The sequence below is a fragment of the Halictus rubicundus genome, chromosome 6 (genome assembly GCF_050948215.1).
Source record: "Halictus rubicundus isolate RS-2024b chromosome 6, iyHalRubi1_principal, whole genome shotgun sequence".
NCBI lineage: Eukaryota > Metazoa > Arthropoda > Insecta > Hymenoptera > Halictidae > Halictus > Halictus rubicundus.
Genome location: NC_135154.1, coordinates 14,576,722 through 14,603,545, shown reverse-complemented (window position 1 = coordinate 14,603,545; position 26,824 = coordinate 14,576,722). Strand labels below are relative to the sequence as shown.

The 26,824-nt window shown below is 45.1% G+C and overlaps 1 protein-coding gene and 1 long non-coding RNA gene across 5 annotated transcripts in view; both read left to right on the top strand.

Annotated features, from left to right (window-relative positions):
* Positions 1–26,824, top strand: part of LOC143354721 (uncharacterized) — a 597,645-nt gene that overhangs the window by 40,161 nt on the left and 530,660 nt on the right. The gene's annotated exons all lie outside the window — the stretch shown is intronic.
* The window catches only part of LOC143354718 (uncharacterized), a 575,799-nt gene that overhangs the window by 30,872 nt on the left and 518,103 nt on the right, over positions 1–26,824 (top strand). For 2 of the 4 annotated variants that reach the window (XM_076788976.1, XM_076788982.1), the window contains exon 1: positions 18,323–18,379. In XM_076788976.1, the coding sequence (XP_076645091.1) occupies positions 18,338–18,379 (42 nt within the window). In that variant the 5' untranslated portion in view covers positions 18,323–18,337. Of the gene's footprint in view, positions 1–18,283; positions 18,380–26,824 lie in introns of those variants that run through there. The other 2 variants (XM_076788975.1, XM_076788977.1) reach the window with 2 other exon arrangements.

Below are 26,824 nucleotides of genomic sequence, written 5' to 3'. Positions count from 1 at the left end.
GTTTGTTTGCGTTACCGGTGATATTTAATTCTTCTCGTTTTTTGTTGCACGCGCGCGCGTGTACATCGAAAAGCGTAAACATTTTCAGCTATCGGGCATGGTATACGACACCCGAGCTTTCAAAATTGATGGAGAATCCCAGTCTACACCAGGCTCAGTATATACATATATGTATTGTATATTGTACATATTCTTGTTTTTCTAATTGTTCGGAAACTCTCCTTTGTTCGAGCGTATCGATTGTGCGGGAAAAATAAGAGGCGATCGCTCGACCGAAATTAAACCGAACCAAAGACTTGTTCCCATTGTTCAAAGTTATTCTGTTTCGATCAGTCGTGTTTCCTCGTTCGCATGCCCGCCTCTTTCACCAACTTTGTTGCCTTTATTCTGTCTATCTTTGTCCGAGTCGGAAAGATGTCTATCACCGCGTTCCCGATACTAAATAATTGTAAACGAAACGTCACAGGCAGATGTAATCCGATAGAATTGTGGCCTCGGTTATGCTACGCGAGATGAAACATTTAGTACTACTTTTCAGACATTGCCACGATTCCCTGCTCCAACTCTTTCAAATTGACAATAACCTTTTCCTGTTCAATGATTTTTTTATGAAACCTCTATCAACATATACGCGGCATGTTTCTGATTAAGATGAGACCAAACACGATACAATTCGGATCATATTTACTCGTTTAATTGACGATTTAGTGGAGCCTCTATTATCCGAACCGACAATACCTCAACTATCCGTATACGTGTTTCTCGTGAAAATTAAATTCCTTCTGAAATCTATATTCCTTTACAGTAATAATATGAGCATCATGAGCATTCGAACACTTGAATCTTTGCTAAAAATTGTTGTTATTTAAATTATTCGAAATTCGTGAAGAAGGTTGTACAAACAGTCCACGCAGACTAATTTTAAAGCGTCTACTTCCACAATCGCTTCTTCGTTTCTTTCTATGATATGCTGTGCCATGTTAGAGACATGTTACCGACACGTTGCACTGGCCAGTTCGGTTAATAGAGGTTCTACTGTATCGTGAATTAAACGAGCAAATACGATCCAAATTACATCGTGTTTGGGCTCATTTAAATCAGAAAACTATCAAGAATATGTTGCTACAGGTTTCATACAAAAATATTATTAAAAACAATAAAGTGTTGTCATTACATTGGAATTGTCTTACCGATGACAATGGTGCTAATACAAGCCATTTTTCGCATATATCGAGACGTCGCTGTATCAGTAACCGCAGCATCTAAAATCCTCCTACGCGATAAAATCGCCGACGCGGGCGGGTGTTTTACCCGGTGCATCTCGTTTAATTTTCGTAATTAGCGCGGATCGGACGGTAGGCAAGGGGTTGGTTGACGGACGGGGCAGGGGGGAAGGAGGAATGATGGTTCTCAAGAAACACACTTTTGCCGGGTTAGCCGCGAACTTGGTCGGCATAGTTTGATACGGTCGGGACTCTCATTAACTCCGAATCACCGGCAGCTATGAATTCGCGATCGTCGAAGCACGCTGTCCCCTCTTCCCCCGCGCGCGAGCAGGAGAGACAGACATTGTCAGCGCGTGCGGAGCTTCGGCGAATTCCGTGCGGGAGGTTTGTTATACCGTGGTTTAACTTGTATTATTACTGGCCCAACAAGTCAAACAATGGGGGGATAGCTGAAATTCGCGGGTAGGCACGCCTCTCCATAAGCTCTGCTCCTCTCCCGCCCCTTCCGACCACCCCCATCCCCGATTTCTCACCCCCATCGCACGCAGAACACCGGCGACGCAGGATATCGCGGTGAAATTGGAGAGAATTCGCTGGAAAATTTCTGTCTGCGGTCGGGATTTTACATGTGTCACGTCTCTAAATCTTGCCTCTCCCGCCCCCCCCCTTCCCCCTTCTCTCTCGCTCACTCTCACTCTCTCTCACGGTCTCTCTACTCGATATCGACCCAGGTTCGCGTACGTTTCCTCTCGCCGCCACCCACGCCGCGTTTCATTACGCCACGCAGCTGCGTCGAATGTTTTGCGCGCGGAAACTTCGCTTTTTATAATCTCGTCGGGCCTGGACGCCGGCCGCCGTTTCGCTGACCGTTCCGATGCGACAAAGTGCTCGTAAAACGTCGCCGAACAAGTTAATGCCGACCTGCTACTGCCGCGACACTTGTAAAAATGCCTGTTCGGATTGGTTCCGCGGCTAGGGGAACGCGCTCGTAATTGCTCGAAGCAGGGGGTCGCAGCGATGCGGCCACGGGTGTTTCGAAAAACGTGGAATGACGAAATGTAATTGCAGCGACGCGGCGCGGCTCGGCGCGCCGTTCCGGACGATGGTCTTCGGTGATGGCGTTTTCGGAAATCGGTTTTACGCTCGATTAATATTTCCACGGTTTAATTAATGGCGGCGATGATGGAGATGCACTTTTTGCGCCTTGGACGATTCGTATTTCGGTGGACACAGCAAGAAATTCTGGGAACGTTGTCGTCGCCGCTAGGTAACGATTAGACTGCCAGTCCTTCTGCAAAATAAAAATTGTCTCAGTCAGTTGCGAGTGCCTCCTCTTTTAATCGTCTTAACGTGTCGAAAATAATGTAACAGTATCGGTCTATTGTTCTAATGTCTTTACAGTCTAGAATTGATTAATATACCTGTACGAATTTTTATAAAACGCCGATTTTTATTTAGTCTGTGAAAAAATGATTCTAATAGGTATGCTCATGTATTGTCCATGTTAATTTTCCTTGATTTTTGCGTCGTTTCTCATCGTATCAAAGATCAGCCGGATTTTGAATCGGAGTGCAACAGAATTTTCTTCATCGTATTTTTGGCATGAAGTAGAACGTTGCCAGTACTGATGCACCTAATTCCCACTAGGAATTCTATAGCTTGCAGGCCTCGTCTACCGAAACTAGGGTGGTTCTTCGTTCTTTTTTTCCTGTTTCCTCAGTTTCCGACCGCCTTACAATCGTTCGCTTTGTCTCGCGAACCACTCGACGACCACGAATGCGGAATACTGTATTGGTAGTATCCTCGAGGACACCTGTGGCCCGAGTTCAGCTTTTCCCTTTGTTTACGTCGCGATTCGGTATCCATCGTGGAACGTTCCACTTGGAGTCGTCCACGATCTCGCCGGTGTCATTCATGACTTTGCAAAAGCGTCTCATTCAGCATCAGCAGCAGATCAGCATTCCTTTATCATTGACCTAAAACGTTGAGCTACGTCAGCATTAGGTGCCTTCGGTGATTTTTCATTCCGTCCATTAATTTCGCATTTAATTAAATGCGAAAGTGTTCAGGCTCGTTGCTGGGAAATCACGGGACTAATGTTATTAATCAACTGACAGATCTAGCGTGGTAGCGGGCTCTAGTATAGTACACAATCGCGATCTTTTCAAGCAACGTGAACGAATGACCGAGATTACGAAATTTTAACTACTCGGAAATCAGACGGTAAAATAATATCGATCGTCTGGTATAATTTATTTGACGTTATGGCTCCTTTAAAGATCGTGTTCGCTCGACGAATAGTAAATGTAAGGTTAAATAATGTACGAAATGTAATTAACGGAACGTTCTGTTATACCGGAAATTTTTCTGTTGTCAGAAGTCCACATCCTTCTCAAAACATTACTGTTTTATCATTCGAATAATTCCTGAAATTGCCAGAAAACAGTGAAATCCAAAGCCGAGAACATTTAAAACTATTTTTATCGGAAATGAAGTTTCATTTCATTCCACATTTCAGAATTTGTTCACGAAGCCGAGAATTTGCACGAACTTTCGCCATTTAAACGTGAATATTTATTTTCCTAAAATTCGCCGAACTTATATTTGCGAATTTTACAGGTTACACGAACATCGGCTATTTTTAGAAAGCCCCATTGAATTTCCCACGCCCAGCCAACCCGCAACATTCCCGAACTCCGAGAAATCATGCAGGCTCAAAGGCACGTATTAATTGAAATCTACCGAAACGAAAAAAGCATCGAATTGCACAAATCCTTCGCGCGCGAGGGAAAGTGTGTCAGACCTGCATTTCCATTAGTCAGAGGGAAATTCTAAATGGAATTTTCGTTCTTACGTTACGCTCCGACAACCTCGAATACTTTGCTCCTTCAGTTTATTCAATCCCCGTACAAATTCTCAGACCGGGATCCATCTTTCGTAGCCGGCGCAATTAATCCGAGCCTCGACGCGCGCTCGAATTATCTCGAACCTTGAATTTCGGTGCTTTTCATTCGTCTTGGTCGAAAAAAAGAAACGAAAAGAAACGAAAAGAGAGAGAGAGAGAGAGAGAGAGAGAGAGAGAGAGAGAGAGAAAGCGAAAAGTAAAAAAAGAGCACACGGAAAAGGGACGAAGGAAGAGAGAAAAAAAAGCACCTACTTGGTTCACTCGTTTTCTTTTCAGAGTAAAATGCCGAGTCACGTACACGTCAGCGCCGCTAAAAGCCTGTACACACTTTTCCTTTCGAGAAGGAAAACGAGTGCGCACTCGAGTAAAATCGAGACCGGGCGGCGCGTCGGTAGAGCGGTGAAAAAGAGCGAAAGAGAGAGAGAGAGAGAGAGAGAGAGGGAGAGAGACGGAAGAGAAGGACGAGGACGAGGATGAGGAGCAAGAGGAGAGAAAGAGAGAGAGACAGAAAGCACGGATTCTATTTGTCACGCTGGTACGGAAATGCGGGCAACGTTACGTCGTATTACGGTAATTTGCTCGGCTCGTAGAACGTCATAACGCGGGGGCATTAATATTCCCGGCGCGTCACTCCTTCCCAAAGGTTTCCCCCGTTCGTCCCCCTGTTCCCTGTTCCCTGTTCCCGTGTACCCCGGCTGGTTTGCGAGCACCCCCCTCGCGCCGATATAGAGTCAATAGCGGCGGAAGCCCGTAGCCCGGAAGCCCTCGCGACATTTCGTTTCTAATTCGAATTCCACGAAATCCTTTCCGCGAAGCCAATCCAGTCTTATTCTGCCGCGTTACGTACTTCCCAAAGGGAGAGCTCACATACACACGTAGATTCCGGAAAAGTTCGCTGAGCGTCGACGACTCCCGGCAAAGGCATCCCCCCGCCCCCTCCCTCTTTCTCTTTCTCTCACCACCGGGGGTGAAAAAGGAAACCTGGGAATAGGACGAAACTTGCGGGAGGCGCCACGTAGTTCTCGGATGTTTTGCGTTCTATCTTCCTCTGGAAAATGCTCGACCACTTCCACCCTTCTCGCTTCAACCCCCGCGAAGAACCACCCCCTTTTCTGCCGGTTCTCTATTTCCAGCCGCCATCTCCCTTCGAACCGCCACCCTTTCATTTTCCCTTCTTTCTATCTCGCACTCTCCTTGTAAGACGGGCTTAAACGAGTACCTAGGTGGTACGTACTGTTCCCGACGCGATAGAACGCCGAAACTCTCTTTCTCATTCTCTCTCTCTCTTTCTCTCACTCTGTGTGGCTCCCTTCAACCTGACTCCGCAGCTGACTTCACCGCCAACCTACTCGATCCTTCGATCCCGCGGAACACCAACCCCGCAGTTTCTTCGACCTCGCTTCGCTATCACGCGCCACGTACACACCTGGAACCTTTTACCTTTGTGCACTCTTCTGTTGCTTGCTCCTGCTAGCCTCCCGGTTTCTCTAACTACATCTGCGGAGGGCTTCGCACACGCGATGCCTTAACAGCGTGGGGAGTTCGAACTTTAGGAGATTCTTCCTCTACGTTGGTGCACCCTGGGATTTTTCGGGCACCGCCTCGATTTCCGAAATGATTTTCGAAGGCTTGTCCGGTTAACAGGGAAGACTCGAGATCCTGCTCCGATGGTAGGAGCACGAGAGTTTAGGACGGGATTTATGGACGTCGTTCTTTAAGGCCTTTTCGCTGTCTCTGTTTGCGAATTTTTATTTAAACATAGAAACCATCCTATCTGTACGAAACTTTGTGGACTCGTTTGCATAGATTGCATCTACTTTCATGAATTTTTATGACGCGTTAATCGCCCCGGAAGCAGACTAACTAATTTAAATCTGAAAGGCAATCAACCCGACGTTGCATTGCCCAAAGGAATTGGGACTTCGTTCCGAAAGCGTTCTGGCAAGAGAGTCGTGATCGACCACAGTCGAAAAGGCAACTAGTTTCAGTTCCCAAGTTTCTTACTACCCGGGTATCCGGATTGCTCATTATAACTCGAAATCCGGTCGATCGACTTCCGGTTTTTCCTAGTCTTAACACCAGATTTACGGGACCCGTTACAATGACGGATTCTACATTCTTTAATCTAGAATTATTGCGATTGTACAAATGCAATTATAGGAAATTTATTTAACACATTTATTCCTTGGAACATATGCTATGGTAAAGGCTGCTAAATATCCGGCTGAATGTATTGTTGAAATTTTTTACAATAATCCAAACTGGCCACTTTTAGTGCTCCGTAAACCTAGTGTTAATATTCGGATCCGGACCTCACTCTGGATTTCGAGTTGTAACGAGTAATCCGAATACAGTGTATTCTCGATATATGTCAACGAGCCGTGTTATGTTTATACTCCTAGGCGTCCGAGGCCTCTTCAGGTTCGCGGCCCCTCACGGGGTATGCTCCGCGGTAGTGGGGATAATTCCGCGACGTTTATCATCCAGGCCTTGGCGACGTATATAGAGAAATTACTGTGCTCGAATATCCGGATAGTAAGAGTCCTGGTTTCAGTGGTTCGGCTGTGCGAAGGTTAATCAAAATATTTCTAATGGATAAAACTCGTAGTCCAGGTGCAAGCGCATAACAAGAGGCGGTTGCTGGTGAGCGGACAAAACAGGCGATCCGTGTGGTTCGAGTTAGGTGCTCGGTAATCGTCCTGGTTCCCGCAAACATCGCGAAAACGCGGGGGTGGCATCGCGTTCGGTGTACCTGCCGCGGGGCTAGGACAAACAGCGTAACAGTGGCTCGCTGTATGAATGTCGTGTTATCACGCGTGGTCTGGTCACGGGGACCTCCACGGTTACGTCGAACAATGCGTCGTTGAGACGATCGTGCACATGCACAGAGAAAGAGAGAGAGAGAGAGAGATGGTGGTGCGTGCAGCGCCGTGACTCACGTTGTCGTGTCGCTGTTCGGGACAACGCACTGTCACGATTCATGATAACCAATCCTTCGCGTTGTCTCCGCCGGTACACGCGGCCGCGTTTCCGCGCCGCACCCTCCCCGCGCCGTGTACTCGTTCAGCAGGGATCGAGCATCGAGAGACCATCGATATCCATCGCGTTTTCGACATACCTGACAGACGCACTCCCGAGCCCTGCCGTTGCGGGTTATCGCGAGCAATAAAACAGGGGCCGCGGCCTTTCCGAGCTACGCTTTTTCCCTGATTCGTGACAGACCCGCTTTCTCTCTCCCTCTCTCTCCCTCTCCCTCTCTCTCTCTGTTTTTCTGTCCATCGACCGAGTCAAAAATTAAACTTATTAACCCTCGGCCGTCCCTCATTTATCGAGCTTAACGCGTGGACCGTCGTGTCACACGTACTGAGTCACGGAATTATTTGCATCGGAGATTATAGTTAACCGAGACAAAATTCGGAAGAAAATCTGTTTTCTTATTACTGGAGAGCGGATCGTCATGCCAAATAAAATTTTTTTCTGAATTCCAACAAACTGGAGTAAAATAGAAATGCACCTTGTTTCCGAATCTGTTTAATAGCGGAATTTTAAAATTCGTCGTCTTTTTAATCCACATTTTCGTCATAAATGCGTAGAAAAGAAATTATATATTATATATTATGTTAGACGCGAAAGTCGTGAAGACGTGACTTACTTTCATAATCACCGGAGATGCCTGCAAGTGCAGGCGCAGTAGTTAAGATCGTAAACCTAGACTTCTTGATTTTGTTTTATCAAATACATTGCTCTGATTTTGTCTTATTTTTGTGACTGGTGACTCGGTGGTCAACATGCAAAATTAGAAACGCACGAGACCACCGTGGAATAAAGATAAGCGCAACGATGCCGAATTTCATATTTATTCAAACGGCGTAAGCACTGTTTTCAATTTAGTCAGAGTGGAGGACAACCACATCGGTAAGAAACTGACCACATTTTTCCGACTTCGAGTCAAGGTCCTCTGGGAATATACAAGAAGATTAAAATCCATTATGGTTGCCAACTTACGAACCACTTGGTATCTACGTATAAATGGTGGTGACTGAATAGATTGAATGGATAGTGTTACTTGAAAATTTGTTAATTATATGCTCCCTTACATATCCCAAGATGAAAATCAGAAATATTAATTTTGAAATTAAAGCTCAAAAAGGTTATGAAAAGGTTTGAAATTAAAGTTCAATAAGAAATTAAAGGTTATTAATAGCAGAAATTAATACGACCAATACAAAAAGAGTTAAAAGGACATTAGAAGAATTTAGAGATTTTTTGTTACATTATTTTCGACTTTCGAAGATGATTAACAGAGAAATTTTCATTAGTTTTCGGTTTCTCGCAATTTTTATTTTGCCTGAAGATTCGCAGTCTAGTTTATGATGGATCTGTATTGTACGTGCAGGAATGAAAATCCAAATCTGAGCAACTGAGCGCACGTACATTTTGAGTGACATTTTTGGGTCCAAATGACCTGTCAAGTGCGACAGAAAAACGTGTCTGGTCTATCTCGAAATTGTAGACACGGGAATTCTACGCGCAGAGGCACGGAGCGACAGAAGAGATGAATTGAAAACTGGTCCGCCACATGCGATCGATGGGGACTCTGCACGGATCGATCGCACAACGGTTTATATACACCGTCGGGGGATTTGCTTCTCCGCGAATAGACGTTCTACAGGATTAATTCGCGCAACATAATCGCGTTACAACATCGTCGAAACGTAAATGCTTAGTTACAAGAGCTTAACCGGTTGATTGGGGGAGACTGGCGATAGGTTTTGACTGGTCCTTTGTGTATGTGCGTACGTGTAACCGTTCCGCAACAGTGTGTAATACCTGATGCAATTTCACAAACGATGGAAAAGTGATTGCTTCGCGTCTTGAACGTCGTTTAACGCGAAACAATCATTCGCCGTCGGGTTTTACGTCGTTGCGTCTCTGATTTGGAGGTGGACGGTCCGGTTACACTGATTTCTTTCATCAACCCTCTCTTCAACATGACAGTTCAGAAATATTTACACGAGACCCCTCAAAACTAAATCTTAAACTAATCCTTTCCCCGACAATTTGTCAATCACGTGGTTCCAGTGTATCCTATTTATCCACTGTTCCCCGTACATCACCGGGCGCAATGGAGTCGTCGCAATGATGAACAATCACGAGCAGTGTAAAGGGTCGCAGTAGGACTGAACAGAAGCGACGAGGTCTGGGTTGTAGAAACGTTTTCCGGTACCGATCGGGAATCGAAGAAAAAGCCCTAAAAAAGCCGGGACGTTCGAACCGTTTCGAATGGAGAGGCTCGCGATCGAAGTAGCGATGTGCCAGAAAAAGGAGCGCTTGCCCGTTGAAAACAATTAATCGCTGGAAAATACTCTTCACGTCACTCGAGGCTGGCTGGCCTCGGGGTTACACGCATACGTGCTCCCGGCGCGGATACTAGCCGGTGCTGTTGGGGGTTGAAGAGAGGTTCAAGAGAGACAGAGAGGGAGAGGGAGAGAGAGAGAGAGAGAGGACGATGTACCGGACAATGGGAGAGCTAACAATGCCCAGCATGAGGCGAGTGTCGAGACAATGCGTCGCGGTTGGTTGCTCCCCGCCGCGATCCCTAAATCAACGTTCAACATATATTAAAACGGCGACGCGTAGACCGGGACTTTAATGAATTGCGATTTTCTTTTAGCGTCGCGGCGCCCTCGCCGCCGCCTTTCTGTGTTCGCGGCGAGCGTCGAACACTGTCCGCCGGCAACCGTCTTTTGACAATGTCAAAGCCACGCTGCCACCGCGCGCAACGATCGTCCGATAATTGCGGAACCGGAGAGGGCGAAACAGATATATATATATATATATATATATATATATATATATATATATATATATATATATATACCCGGCTACAACGGGTCGCTAAGCGTTGTAAGGGGACCCGGTGTTCTTTTTCTGCGCTCGTTGCAGCGCTTGTGCACCGACTTCGTGGACCGTGCACGGTTCCGCTGTGGTGTGTGCGAATTTTCAGCGTTCTGGCGAATTCTTTCACGCCACCGGTCTGCAGACTCTGTTCTCTGAATTCGCAATGTTGCTGTTAATTCATTACACGCTTTTTTCTACGATTTTCCAGCATAATACGTGCTCGCATTTATTCAGTCTTTCCCCGTGGAAAGATCTTTATAATTTCTTTTTAAATGAAGATATCGATTGTCCGCTTGCTTGCGGAAGTTTAGAAGTTTATTGTAATTCCTGGCGTCGTTTAACGTAAAATATCCGGATTCTATTATCAAGCAGTCAAGGGTGCCGAGATCCATTTGTTACGGCTTCCTAAGGATCAACACGGGGAAATCCTGAATTGCTGACATCCGACGCTTAAGACCACCATTGTATGGTACCCTATAAAAGTTTACGAAGTCGCTATTCTCAGGTGTAGCGGCTAGCCATTGGCGGGACAACTGCAACGATCTTCTAGGATCCTCTCGAATATTCTGATGAAAAGACTGTGTGTATTCTACGGAGAACCATTCCGCTAAGCTTATCATCTGCTTGAAAATAAAATATAAATTACGAAAAAATAGAAATAATCCTCGGTGTACTGATAGGTAGACTGTGAATCGTGTATAGGAATAAATATTATTAGGACCTTGAATAAGTTCTCGCTGTTTCTTCAAAAATGGCAGTAGCAGTACCCCGTTCGTGGAATTTCGAATGGTAACACACATACAAGGCAGTAGTGTATCTAACCTTAAATTTCAGTGTATGGTAGTTCACTTTAGTGTAAACAAAGTAATTTTTTCTTAGTTCTGAAAATGTCTACTTTTGTGCCAAATAAAGTGTATTTGCGGGGAATTTTATTGCACTACTTTATTCAAAAGAAATCTGCAGCTGAAGCACATAGAATTCTTGTTGAGACTTATGGGGACAATGCTTTGTCGGATACGACATGCAGAGACTGGTTTCGACGCTTCAAAAATAATGATTTTGAACTTGAGGATAAAGAACGTCCTGGCGCACCGAAAAAATTTGAAGACGAAAAGTTGGAGGAATTACTCGATCAAGACCGATGTCAGACGCTAGCAGAACTTGGAAAAACATTACAAGTAGATGAGTCAACTGTTTCATAACGTTTAAAAGTTTTAGGAATGATCCAGAAGCAAGGACATTGGGTAAAAGCTTTTATTTTGTAAAAGAAACAGCGAGAACTTATTCAAGGTCCTAATAATAACACCATTCTTTTGTTGATACTATAAAAAATGTTCTAATTGATAAGTTGAGCTTGTTCCTCATCCTGATTTTTATAAAGTAAATCTATTTATGACTTCTATGTACTGAAACATAACATTCTTAGTACATTTTCAGCAATTGAATATTACCTTTTGTTTCGGAAAATACCGGATTCGAAGTGTCGGGGACGAAAATCCTTCAGAAAAGATGAACAGTGCTCGTTAAACGGAAAATAAACTGAAAGAGTGGAATCTAATAGCTGAACCCATCCCTGCGCGCGACGCGTCGTCAACATACTGATTTATCTAGACGCGTGTCGAACCGTTTCCCAGTTCTTCATCGACGGAAGGAAATTGACTCGAGAGAAGATTGTACAAAACCGTAAAGATGCGCCACCTTCTTAAGGAAGACTTGCCGCCCGACGGGAAATTGATTTACTCACACGCGCAGCCTTACCTTTACGCCGGAAAAATAGACTCTTACCCTCGATCAGCATGCTGATCGTCCTGCTCCATCCTCGCTAATTTCTCATACTTCCCTCCATGAAAATACAACGCACAAAGCGAACTCTGAGATCCTCACTCCCCAGAAAATCTCCATCGTCTCCATCCTAATCTCAACGGAGTCGTCCATCGATCTGGATCTCTGCGAGCTGATGATCCAGCTAGTAAATTTACAATGCAATTATTTTCACTCTTCAAGTCTAACAAATTCTGAAATCCTCTTTGCCCAAGAAATCTGCATAAATCAAAATCTCGACGGAACCGCCCACTAATCTAAATCTTCGCGAGCCGGTTGATCCCGTTAATTCCATCACCACTAGATTTCGATCCAGGTTGCAATTGTAAATTTACAATGCAACGATCTCCCTTCACTGCAATTATTTTCGCTCTTCAAGTCTAACAAATTCTGAAATCCTCTCTTCCCAAGAAATCTGCATAAATCAAAATCTCGACGGAACCGCCCACTAATCTAGATCTCCGCGAGCCGGTTGATCCCGTAAATCCCGTCACCATCAGATTTCGATCGGGGTTGCAAAACCGCCGAAAGTTCGATATGGTGTAGTCGGCCACGGCAGACCACCATTTTTAATCACGTTAATTCCGGCGACCGCGATACGATGGTCCCGGGATCCACGGTATTATGGGCTACACACGGGCGTACGCGTGTCTGCTCTCAGGTTACAATCAGGTTCGACAAGTAGCAACGTGCCGCGGACTGATTATGCCAATATACTTGGCCGTTTCCGGCCGACCGCTGCATCCAATCGATTACCAGGCCGTCTGAGCACCGTCGCCATTCCATCCACGGGCGGTTCCGCTTGTTTTCCAGCATTTTTTCCTTCTCTCTGTTCCTCGATCTCCGTTCCTCTCTCGCAATCCTTTTCCCCGGTCTTCACGGGGACCCGCTATTCATCTGTCTCCTTACTCGCCTATCTACCTATCCGCTCGTTTCGTCCGCATCACCTTTACGCGGCCCTCTTTTCCCACCCTACCCCCATAAACCCCTTTGCACCCTCTCGGCTCGGCCGCGCTTCTCCTTTCTTTCATCCCCGGCGACTGAGCGTCTGTTCGCAAACTTAGCTTCAAAGACCGGATGCAATTAGCGAGGAAAAAAGGCCACACGGAGGCGAGGAGATCCCTGACGACGGCGACGACGACGACGACGACGACGAAGGAGACTGCGGCGGAGACGAGGCGGGCAAGATTTTCGCGGAATCACGATCACGTCCATCATCAGCCGACCGGGCTCCCGAAGTAATTGCTACTACTGCGAATTCGCAGTAATTGATCTGAAAAACGTTTTACGACGCTACGTCGCCGCCAGCAGCACCCAAGACGGAGAGGATCCCTCCTGTCGAGCACTCTTACGTCACGGAGCGAGATAGTGTTGCCAAATTTGCAACGAGCGATCCAATCGTCAGTGCCAGTTCGATGCGTGTTGGATGAAATGTGCTTATTAAATCCACGATTTAGTGGAGCCTCGATTATCCGAACTCCGATCGATGGAACATGTGTACTCGGATAACAGGACAGTTGTCTAGCTACAGCGCTAGATTAAATCTTCACTGATTTGCGGTTCGATGAATCACGTTGCATATGAATCATCTCAGATTAAACATGTTTACACGCGGAACATGTGGAATAGTTAAATAAACAAGCTTTCGTAGCACACGGTACGGTGCCACGTAATTCACGTACACCGACATAACTGCCCGCTACCGATCAAACGATGAAGACGAATGATTGAGATTTTCGTAACTGGTCAAGGGGTGTCTCTGCAACATTTTTATACCGATATATCTCGAAAATAACAACTCACAAATCATTTCAGTTGTGACTTCGTTCCAAGTAGAGTGCAATGCACCAGAATCACTGTTATCTATGCAGCCCTTATAGGTAACAGAGAATCGTCAAGATCCGTGTATTAAAATGTTACGCCGAAGCACAGCGAGGATTCACTTTCGTGTCTTGAACACGGTCTGAACGTTGTCTCTGCCGGCAAGATTTTTCCAAGGTAATCACAGGGTGATTAACGTGTATATACACGCCGCCAGATGCTCAGGCTATTCAAAGAAGACGAGCCTCGTTACAGAACTCTTTTCGATATCCGTGCGGAAGCGAGGAACGTTGGGATGGGGGACAGCAGAGAGGGAGAGAGAGAGAGAGAGAGAGAGAGAGAAAGAGAGAGAGGGGTGGAGGGTAGGCCGAACGATAATTAATTAGCCGGCTAACAGACTTCTTACTTCGCGAAATAGGAAGGAAGCGGCGACCTTTGATCCTGGATTTTGATCACCGCCGGTGCGGCTGCCGCGACCTGTTCAACTTTGATTCGTGAAAAAAGATGGAACGAAGAGAGTAAGAGAGAGAGAGGGAGAGAGAGAGAGCGACAGGGTGAGTGGAAGAGGAGGAGGGAGAGTTGGTCCCGGCGTGTAGAAAAGTTGCATCGTAGCTGCAACCTGGTTGGCTGCTACTACCACACTCAAAGCCGCAAGTAATTAGAGAAAAAGTCACGACCTAGATGTGGGAGACCATGTCGATCGATTACAACCCGGCCGCTCTTTCCTGCGCCCAGGAAAATTTTCCCTTCCGAGGAACGACTACTCGCGAGAATGTCGAAAAGATAGATGTACCTTTGACGGCCGTATCTTACCCATACGTTCGTTCCAACCGGCTCTGTTAATTAGCATGAAAGGAATCTGCTTTCGCGCGCTCCTCCCCGTTGCTATCTAAATTTCGATGGAAGGGCTAGCAATTTTGTTCTGATGCCTGTGATGGTTCTGAAGCTGAAATATGTTCGGTTCTAGGTACTATAGCAATGTGACTTCTTAAGTGTAAGGTCCATGTCATTTAAGTACCGTCTCACAAGGGCTCTAGTGCGAACTTTCTTTTCATACAAGGGTCAGTCAAGTATTAACTGGACTTCGTACTGTACAACTGCGTTCAGTCAGTCGTTCTTATTTGCATGAAACCCGGTGGGAGTTTCAGCAGCCATGTCCTGCACTCGATCTGCATCATGTACCAGTCTGCTTGACTATTTTTGCAATAGCTCGGACGACGAGTTGGCAAACAGTGACGACTTCCATCGCCGGATGTATTATTGTCAAGCTTTTGAATACTGAACGCACAAGAGTCATTGGAATTTTGCAGGGATTTTGGCAACGCTTCACGGGTGCAACATTGCGAAGGGTACAAGTGTATGCTTGGCTAAATCGTTTGTTAATGAACGTCAACACCTTAAGTATTTGACTGATCTTCGTATTTTTTAAAATATGAAACCATTATCATGGTCACTAATCTTTCACATATTTAGTTAGGTAATCCTGTATCTTCTATAGGATTTGAATTTTTCATAATTGTTTTCCCACAGAATTGATTTCATAAATTCTTGGTAATCATGCAGTTTAAAAATATTATTGTGAAAATTTTTAAATAGCCCATCTCTGGCGATTTTTGGTAACAGATGACTGCAGAAGTCATGATCATATTAAGCACACCGTTCGATGTCAGTTTTCCTGAACGAATGACTGTAAGTCGATACGAGCATAAAGGCCCTGTTATATTTATTAACAACTATGTTTCATAACTCAGGAGTGACGTATCGCGCAATTATCGATCACGACCGCGGCGTTCATCCATCACTTTTAAAAAGCGAAAGTTGTCGGCCCGCGCCGAAAACGTTTAAAATATCGACTGTAACAATTACCGGAGGAAATGGCTGCCCGTGTGTTTCGTAGTAAATTAATTAGAATCATTTTGCCGTCGCGTGTAGATAATATCGATAATGGTAAACCATCGCGTAGCTACGGAAGCGCGACCAAGGGCCTTTTAAATTTATTACGTTTCGATCACTCGTGATAAATCTAACGGGGCTAATTAATTTCCTATGACCGTGTAACGCGTAATATACTGTGAACACGAGGTCGCGAGAGGGGGAGGGGAGAGGGGGACGTATTGTAGAAATGGAACTAATTACGCGCGTTAATTATAATTTAGAACCGCTGGATGCCGGCACGGGCTACGGTTAAAAATATTTCGGTCCAATTACCACCGTTGGAGAGATCGGAAATCGTGCGCGATCTCTCTCTCTCTCTCTCTCTTTCTCGCGCCTCGTTCCTCGTGGTTTTAGCTTCACACGAGGCTGGAAAACGTCGGGGACGAGATCGATTAGTTTTATAGATCGTTGACGAAGGCGGCGAAGTGGTTCGGCAGCGATCTACGAGCCACACGAATTATCCGGCACGAAATTACGAGTAGATAGGTATCGATGTCGATGACAAATTAGCCGTCTCCGCCGATTAAACGACCCTCCTTCCTTTGACGCAAATTGCCTCGTTAATCTGGTATTAAATCGCGGTATAAATGATCGCGACCTTTTTTTTTCCCCCCCGCCGAAAAGAGCGTCGTATTTTTACGAGATAATGGGAACACCCGGATGGAATCCTTTATGCGAGTATAATGGACGCGCGTGAGAACAATTCGCCAGTATTTAACTTGGCCAACCTGGGCCCTGCGACACCGGCCACTTTCCTGCTCGGTTCTTCCCGAAATTCTGCGAACGTTAACTTCGTAACGAGAAACTGGACAGGGGTATCGCGAAATATTCGAGACTCGGGTTTTTCAAATATGCTTGCTTTAAATACAATGTTGACACCAGAGGCAATACTAATTCAGTGATGAAACTCTTTTGTTTTCAATTATTTTTTTATGATACCGTTACTAACATATTCGTGACATTTTTCTGATTAAAATGATACCCAACACGACACAGTTCGGATCGTATTTGCTCGTTTAATTCGCAATATAGTGGGACCTCGATTATCCGAACTAATCCGTAGAATATGCCACTGATATGTCGCTAATATGTCACAATATATCGTCGAAAGGAACTGAGAAGGGGTTTTGAAAGTAAACACTTCACGCTTTAAAGTGAATCTAGGTAGATTGTCGTAAGGATTTTATAACAGTTTAACTTTCCAGCAATTGTTGGTTAGAATACTCCCAAACGGTATTATTACGAAATCCGAATAAATTCTATCTTGTTATCACTATGAAGGAATATACAGTGGTTTTAGATTGAATGTTTACGTGTGAAACACGTATGTAATGGAGAGTTTAGGTATTGTAGGTTCTGATAAGAGACGTTCTACATAATCGCGACACCTCGAGTTAGCGAGAATAAATTGACAAATGTGCTCACCGATTTCGAAGATCTCGAGATACCGACTTCGGCGTATTTAACAGGCAAATAAGTAATCGCACGTTCGAAATTTACACACGAAGCTAATATCAAAGGACGTCCAGTCGGACATCATTGCGACAGCACATAAACGGGATTTACAGCCCGGAGGAATTGTTCGACCAATAAACCTCGATTCATCGAGGAATTCGTGAATTGAAACGACGCACATGATACCGGGCCGGGTTATTCGTTCCCGCGACGAATTAAAGACGTTTCCCGTCGTTCGTCAACGGACATCCCGGCGACCCTTTACGAGCGTATCCGGACGTATCGTGTGGCCGTGGTTTCGGCGGATGTCGCTCCCTTGCGGCTGGTCAGCGGAGAGTTTTACGCGCGTACGTGCGGTATTGATCGTTACAGAGGAGAGAGCACGCTGGTTTTTACCGGCCATGAAATTTTCCCTAGATTACCGTGGATTTGGTCTCCCCGCCTGCTCCGTTGCCGTACACCGGATGGCGGTTGCTCGTATTTAATGGATAGTTAAGTAGAGGTTTCCTACGTGGCTCGAATATCCGCGCCGGTTTCCACCGACGACACATATGTTGCGAATACAGCGGGAGCACGATACCCCGCGCGCAAGAGTTTGGGAAGCACGCATCCACGTCGGAAATAGATGTTCCGGCTTCAGCCTCGCCGATATTCATGCAACTCGCGAACCGAACGGCTCGCCGAAAGTTTGCTCGACAGCGGGGATCAAGTGCCTCGGTAGCTTCCTTTGAAAAATTCCACCCTCCCCGGATTAGCGAGAGGGACGAGGGAGCCCCGCGGACGGTTAACCGAGGCGATCCGATCGCGGGTGGCAAGTTCTTTCATAGATACGGTGACCACATTGTCTCGGAGAAAGTACAGGAGAAATCAGAAATTGTTTCGGGTTTATTTCAATTTTTAATTCGGTTTTCTCACTGGTTCACATACTGTTCACTAATGATAGTACTCGTCCGGTGGGGGCATTCGATCCAAATCCAACGATTTTTACAAAGTTTTTAAAAGGCACGTTTTGATACACGAAGTATGTAAAGATTTCTACCCACAATTTCCATAATAACACGTACTGCTTTGTTTACAGTAAATGATGGTGAACGTACGTGTAATCGTACGTGTTATTACGATGGAATCTATTTTATTGGGCGAAATTAATTTCATTGTTGACATTAAAACAAAACACGTTTTTATTTTAACATTTGAAATCTACGTTTTCTGTTCACAGTCACCTGCATCAAGGGGATGAATGCAACTCGCAAAGTTGGGATGAGAAAGATATATGGTTGAATATCTTGGACACTGGGAGAGTTCGAGGAACATTGTGAGTGGCAAAATTGTGTGTTCTTTAATCGGAATTTAACTGTACAATTGCACAATATTAATGAACAATTTACTGTAGGTTGCTGTACCTTCAGTACAGTCTAAAAATTCCTCACGAAATGTTCACTGGGATACTTCGAAGTGTACCTGAAGGGTTGCACAGTCCAAACATTCGGGGGAATCTAAGAAAACTTTACATATTCGATTATCTTGCGATACCTCTGCGAAAAGCAGTACGCAGAAAATTGTGCTGGGGTCACGGGAGACCCCAGGGTATTATTCGAGGCTTGAGTGAAAGTTTCCTTGAAACTGGGAACATCTGAACGTCTACACAGATTTTTGCTCGAAACAGCCAAGAAAAACGACACGAACGATTAACAATTCACCGTCCGGTGGACACGGTATCCTCTCCGAGGCAACGCCGGTATTTCTAGCTCTATTTAAGTGAAACAACCAAGCCACGTTTGATACGATCATCCCGGTCTGAAGCGAACGAAGGAGGAGATCGGTGTGGCTCTCTGGGGAGTCTGAGGAGGAGAAAAAATAGACGGGGTGGATCCAAAACCCGGCAATTCCGGCTGTTCCTCGTTCATCCTGGGAATAAATCGCCCCACGGTACGAAGTTAGTTCGAGGTGGAGAACGGGTAGGTACGGTGGTGGCTGGCGGTTCTCGAACCTTGGGAACGAGAGAAAGAAGTCGCAGTTCCGGAAGGGAAAGGGCTAACCGGAGAGACCAGGGCCGGGCCGCATTACGGGAAAAAGGCGAAGGGAGGGAGGGAGGGAGGGCGGATTCGCATACCTTCCACCGACTGCAAATAAAGGCTCGCTTCCCGCTCCTTCGCCCGTTATCTCAGGCGTATAATCTAAAGCAGGCCGTAAAAGCGTCTATACGAATCCTGGCGTTCCATCCGGCAGCTCGCGGGGGCTGGGTCCAGAAACGGTCCAGGCGGAATACGTGTTTGGTGTGGTTATGTTCCAAAGCGAATACGCGGATCGTTTCTATGCTCCGGCTGCTCCGCAATTACGGGCGCAAGCGGCGGATAAGCGATTTTTCACGGGAGATAAAACGCGGAATAATCGATCCTCGCCCGACGGTATCGATCCCCGGCACACCCCGTGTCCCCGAACCCCTATCGCTCCCTTCATTATTTAACCGAAACGCTCGCCTGTTCCTTTTCGAGCTGTTATCTACCTGCGCTGCGCGGCCGCTACGGTCCACGGGCATTTTCGATCATTCGACTTTCTTCAGCGCCGCGTCCGGGATCATTATGATACGACGGAACAGCCCATAATATTCCGTGCCCACTTTAATTTACGTTGACACGTTGGTCATATATGGGTGACACTATTTCTTCCCTAATATATTCGAGAGAATCCAGTTTTATTTTATTCAGTTTCGAGGAATAATTGCTGTGGTTTCTGATTCATTAAAATAATATTACTTCGATTTTGCTGTGTTTTCTCAGGGTTTTAATTTGGCGATCAACGCGTTAATTTCAGTTCCATTTGGGCAGACTAGCCTTTAAAAATACTAACGTAGCTCTCGGAAATGCTAACACTGCTAACAATTCATGTTTTTTGATCAGTCGCTGCTATTTCTTTTCATTCGCTTCTGTTGCTTCCAATTGCTGGTTGTATTTTTGGATTAAGTTTAGGATTTTAAGCGTATCTCCCATGTACATTTAGTATACTCTACACACATCGTTACTGCTTCCTGAAGATTGTTCTACCGTCCTTAAATGTTACTGAAATAATTCTCGTCAATCCTGCAAGTTTTCATAAATACTTTTCCGCATTGAATATAATCGAACACACCGTACAATTACATTCTGCCGATCCTTAAATGTTCCGACCCGAAACAGCATATCTCGAGATGCGAATAAATTACAAAACAATGCCAAAGATATTTCACACACGCGAAAAGTTCAACGGCGTTCGTTCTACTTGATTCTGGTGCAGGAAGCTTGTCCTTGAATATATCTCGCCCCAAGACATCCTTAAGCGCGGCAGCCTTTAAAGGATAGTCACTCGATTCCATGCTGTCTCATTTGCTTGTTAAGTGTTGATTATCCGGAATCTGGATTCATGGAAATTCGTATGCATAGCACTTAATAGGAAATTCCATTTTCCTATCAGGCTCTTCCTATCGGCGGAATTCGTTCGTTACTCCGGTTATTCCTCCCTTTCTTCCCTCTTTTCTCTCTCCAAGGAGAGGATTCCAACTTGCCTTTGCTTCTGCGCCGGGGAATCGCGGTCACGTTCTAGCCAAGTTCAGTCGCTCGTGCAAAAAGCCGATTTATCCCGACGATGAACGAGACGGCCGGATCGGGGTATTTAGATTTCGCCTTTCGGGTTTGCGTTTTAAAGCGGGCCACTGCTGTCCGGCTTACACGCTCCTTCCGAATACGTTTGCAGAGTGTAACTTGCATACAGAGTCGAAACAGCCAACAGATTTTGGCCTTCAGACCTCTCCAGTCTGCAGCAGGCATCCGGTCACTTTCAGTGCTCCGTAAAACCAGTGCTAAAAGACCAATTGCAAGCGGTACACAGTGATCACATTTCAGTAAAGTTATGTCATTTATTTCGCTGTCGCGGTTCACTGGAGAGTTGCTCTTACTACCTATACGATAAGAAACTTGAAATTACGTTGAACCTTCGAGTTCAACGAAGCTCTGGCGGTAAATTGTACTTACCGAATAAAAATATTTTATACAACTTTTACAAATCCACGAATATTAACAATGCACCGCGGTTTAGCGTCCAGATTTATTGCGACCCGGCCCGGTTCTGTTCACCGATGATAATTGCTAAAGGCGTCGATTAAAATTCTAACGTTCCGGGTGGGGGTTCGAGATTTCGGGAAGAAAAAGTGGCATGATCCGCGGATGTACGGGGCAAAATATACAAGACCGCAATTGTAAACTAAGCTTTCCACAATCGGGATGGCCCAGCATCCCCCTCCCTCCCTCCTTCTATGGTCGCCTGGTGCAGGAGGAAGCAAACGTTTCCTGGACCACCGCAACGACGGCGATTATCGAGCAGGTCTGCCGGGTTGGTCGGTGGCCCGCTCGTACGTTAGAACCGCTATTCCGCGAAAACTTAAGGTCTGCTACACATTGGCTGGTGGCCTCGCAAAGTGCCCCTTGAGCTCGTAAAAACGAGCCTGATCCCTTTATCGCCGGCACCCTTACTACTCCGCAGCGGATTACGTTCGCGGAATCCGGAACGGCCAATATCAATAACGGTTTCATCGTTCCGCCGTTAGTCGTCCCGTCCGTAATGGTCCGTTTGTTCGAGCACCGCGACGCTTTGTTCTATGTAAATATTGTAACACCGGAAACGGCCGCGCTGTTCCGGCCGTGCTCGCGAATCCGCCGAAATTCGCATACTGCGCCGATGATGCTCGACGGCACGCGACGCCGTCGTTCCCTCTCATTCCCGTGCTCTGAAATCGTCAAATAAACGAACAAACGGGGAACGTCGATGTGCGAGCTTTAATTTGTATAAAAATTTAAGGTCGAGGATTTTTTAAAGCATTTCTGCTATAAATTAGTAATCGACCACAGGATTTAACTTGAAGACAGTGTTTCTATCGGCAGCGTTGGATTTCCTGCGTCGAGAAATGTGAGGAGGGCAATTTTTCTGAAGGTGGTGTGGAATTATCAGTTTCGGCCAACTTTTCGAGAAATGGCGCGTAGGTACGACATAAGGGAATTCCCGTGGATTCGAGGATGCCGACGCGGCAAATCGATATCCGACCTCGAAATCCGACTCGGCCTGTCGAGGGAAGAATGCCGGCGAATTCGGAGCAATAGCAGCCCGCAAGAAGAAATAAAAAAAACGACACAAGCGAGCCATAATCGAGGAGGGGAAGAAATTGAAAAGATGGTGGGGGGAAACATTAATACACACCTGACGAACAGTGTCCAATCGCACAGATTTGTGTACATCCAACTAGATAATCTCCTCGAGTTGAAATGAATTAAAAAGGTCCATGAATTTTAACAAAAGATGAAATCATAATTTATTAAAAAATGTAACAGTAGAACACGCTCGTTAATATTATTTAATCGACATTGAACAAAATAATTCTAATATAATTTTGCTATGGCTGGCATAAGCCAAACGTAACATCCTTATTATTTCTAACTCTTCGTTAGTGGACTGCGGATTTTACGCATTTATGGCAAAAACGAGTCGGTGCAATTAAGAACAGTCCAAGAATGTCTATATATTATTTTCAATTTATTAAGATCATTAAAGAAAAAAAGTTAATAAAGGTCCGTGTTCTACTCATTATCCAATGATTAACTGTTTCGGCTTGCACTATTTTCTCATCAAAAAGCTCATTCAAAGAACGTACTCGGATTAGTCTAACCAATAATAACAATAATACTCGGCAAAGTTCCGTCAGCGTTGCAATAAGAGTGTTTTAAAAAACCAGTTTGTATATTTTCAACATTCATTCGTCTAAAAAATGCATTACACACAGCGCCAACCTCGAGGGCCATTTCCAACCCCCGAATAGAGGCAACAACTGCCGAAAAAAGCCGTGTGTAAAATATGCCCTCGAATTCTATGCAACGTGCAAATTTCATAAGAATCGAGTGCACGCACGCGCGAGTCCCTGTGTTTGTTTTTTTTAACGGTTACCACAAACGCTGTACATTTCCATTTTTCTTTGCGGTCCGTGCGCTGAAAGTAGCTCTCTAAAATATGAACCCAGCAAATATTCCAGGGCCCGCTTTGTTGCACACACGGTTTTGCGGGTAGCAAAATCGACGGCGCGACTTTGAATAAACGGGATAGGAGGAGCGAGTTGCATCGATCGCGCGCGCGCGCGCGCGGACGCGTTTTAAATAAACAGCGACGGGACCGAAACCAGAACCAAACGAACGGATGTAAAACATTGAAAGGAAGTCGCGAAAGATGCGCGGCGAATTTTCTTTTTTTTTCTCATTCGACGTAGTGTACCGCGCGGCACGTGAATTCGCCTCTTTTCGCCGCATGAAAGTTTCATCCACGCGGCAACAGCACGCGGGCGACACACAGGGAATCAAAAATTCGCTCGCGTAATGGGTTCGAATGCGCATCGCACAACGATTTCGCTCGGTGGTTTGCTTTTCGTTGATCAACGGCCGTTTCTGAAACTTTCTCCCCCCTTTCGTTTCAATTTATTTTCAATTTTCTAACTCTGTAAATAGTTTGCGCGAGAAGCAGGTTCAGTTGTCTAACCTGTGGTCTTGCTCGAGCCACAATCAGCAACAATTTGTTAGAAATAATTTCAACAGAAATGGATATCCTCACCATTTTATTGTGAGCGGCCAAAAATTCATTCTCGTCGGTTTGCTAGTTCAATAGTTGCAGTGAGATTGCGGATTTTATGTATTTACGTGTGAAATGAATAGCTGTAATATGTACTAAAAAAGACATTCGACATTCTGTCAAGACATCACCAAAATTTAAGAACACTGTTACACTATTTTCGATTTACTGAAGTTAATGAGAAAATAAGTACGTTTTTAGTTCACTTCTGCTTCTTACAATTTTTTCTGTTCCTTTAGACAATTTTTGATTCGCATGAAGATCCGCAGGCTGGTTATCATTTAATGAAGAAGGGATGGAATGATTATTCCTACATCATGTCAAGTAAATTTTTTGTTAAACATTACGTGCTTTCTTTAATTTAATTCTCGCATTTACCGGTTCAGTACTTACTACACAATCTCGTTTCATAGAGGAGATAACTATATAGTTTAGTTGAGAATTGCAATAGAATCAATTCTTGTATGTAAAGAGTTAAAATGAACAATTGAAAAAATCTGGAAAATCCTTAGAGGTAGCCAAAGAGATGCCCAAATTGCAACAAAATCCAGAAATACTCCTGAATGTGTCCGACTTTGAATGGAAATCGACAAAATTGATGCCATTGCAAAAGCCGCCATTGCAACCCAACATTTCCCACAGTAAGGGGCAAATAAAGGGTTAAAAGAAGCAGCAGAGACAGCGAAGAATCCTCGTCGCATATTTCGTAGACACATTAGGCCTTTCGTTGATCAACGGTTGTTTCGAAAGCGTTCTCTCTCTCTCTCTCTCTCCCTCTCTCTCTCTCTCTGCCTGTCCCATCTTTTTCCGGTTTTTTATTTCGGTCCCCTACCTATCCGACTGTTTTCATGAAAATAAATGGGGAACGTGCGAAAGTTCGTGAAAACTTTTTTCCGCTCTAATAGCCACGTTCGGCTGCCGCGCAGTTTGCAATCTAAACGCGACACGTACGCACGAGAGCGCGTCGCGTCTCTATCTTTCGCAGCCCCGGCGCGGCGTCGCTGGTCCGAGGCCGACACGTGCCTGATAACCTCGATAATTCACGGAGATACAAAGATCTAATTTTCAACGAGCCCCGGCGAGAGCTCGGCTTTCACGAAACGCTCCACAGCCACCGCTCTCTGCCTAACTCTTTCTCCGTCTCTCCCTCTCTCTCTCTCTCTCTCTCTCTCTCTCTCTGGTAATTTCGTTTCTGCAGGCCGGAAAACTTTCGGGTCGCGCGTTTCCGCCGCGAATTGCCAACCCAGCCGCATCTAGCAACACCGATTCAAAGGAGGATTAATATAACACCGAAATAGAATCCTCGTTCGGGTTCCTCTTGCATCATTCCGATTTTTTTCGTTTTGAATGCGTTAGTTGGTCGATCAACTTTTCAAACCATTTAGTCGTACAGCATACGGCACATTTCGTCAAACATAATTTATTAATGCACTTGCTCGAGTTTCGTATTACCGATTTGGTTTGGTCTTGAGTAAAAGGTATAGCTTCAGATACGTAATTTAATTTTGTCGTATTTTTCTGATGATTTTCTGTCGTCCTTAACCAAATCGTGTCTTATTTGTAACGATAATTCCATATTCTGATTGCAAGTAAGGTCTACAGTAATTAAAAAATGTTAAGGCCCAAGGTCATTACAAGATCATGTCCTTATGCATGAATGAACGCATGACAACGTTGGCTATGATATTCACTGAGGAAAATTGTGTGCACGCAAGCATGAGTGAAACCTCACTTTTCGAAATTGTCGGCGACATTCGGTAAGATTGTAGTCTTTAACCAGTTAACTGTGTTTGACGAGTATACTCGTCACGAAGAAATGGCAATATTTTGTGTCATGACGAGTATACTCGTCAAAACAGCTATAATTCAAAGAGCGGTTAATTTTTGCGACGCAACTTAGGTACACATTTTTCAAAGAGGTAACGCAACAGCTAACTGGTTAATAGTCTAATAAAATTGTAGTGAGAAATTTAGACTTCACAGTGCCAGCGCTTAGTTATCAGAAAAAGTAGAATTCGCATGTCAACGAGAACATGCAAACAATTTTAAAGACAAATTGCAAAACTGTGTAACCGGCAATAATCATTGAATGAAATAAAGGGTGTTAATTTGATTATTGCAGTGTAATATTTAGACGATCCGTTTCGAGCGGAACATCGTGTACGTTCATTGCTTGTATCGATTGGCCCGCGACTAGAATTTCGAAACGACGTTATCGCCGTGTGATGCTAAACAAACTAGACGTTCTAAAATTTCGCGCGGCAGCAGCGTGTGTAACGCCATACGTCCGGGTACGTGTCGACGAAAGAATGGATGTATCGTCTGAGGAGACGGGGCTGGCGGCGGCGCGATATGTAAAAGCGATGTTCGAGTAGTTAGAGGACCGTCGAATTGAAACGGGGTGAGAGAGCGAGGGCGGGTTGCTGAAGCTTGAGTAAAGGTAACAGGTGCTATCTATAACGGCTGTTACACCAGTGTGTAAGCCGAGGCGAAGCTGTTTCCGGGAGCCTCGAGCCCAGGCTCCATCTCGTCCGCCCCGTATAGAAATACAAGCATTACGCTCCCGCTCACGGAATGAGCTTCTCTCCATCGCCGTCTAATCGTTCCGATTGTTCGCACTCGAATGCACTTCCGGTTCCCTCCTACACTCCGAGAAACGAATCTCCCGATTTTTTATCTAGGGGTGTTCTGGATGAGATTCGCCTACTTTGATCACCTCGAATAACTTACGTATCCCGAAAAAAGCGCCAGGTATTTTCGTACTGAAAAACATGAATGAAAACATAACGCTTTAAAAAATTCCCGAGTCACGATAGGTACTTTACAGCATAAACTAAAAGTCTGTAATAAAAATTTTGCAGAAAATTGTTCAATTTCCTGTAAAAAGTAACATTTCTGTCTCTGTGACTTCGCATTAGATATGTAGCCTCGACGAAAACAGTCTACCATGTTGATTATTGCCATAGTCGCTAACCAGAGCTAGTAGTAAATGCTCGGGAAACCTGAAAACAGTCGAAAAATACCGCATAGACACACAGCGACACGCAGCTCGCCGGAAAGATTAAAAGCTGGCCATTACGGCACAAAAGCGACGAAATCAACGATCTTCTCGGCGGGGAGC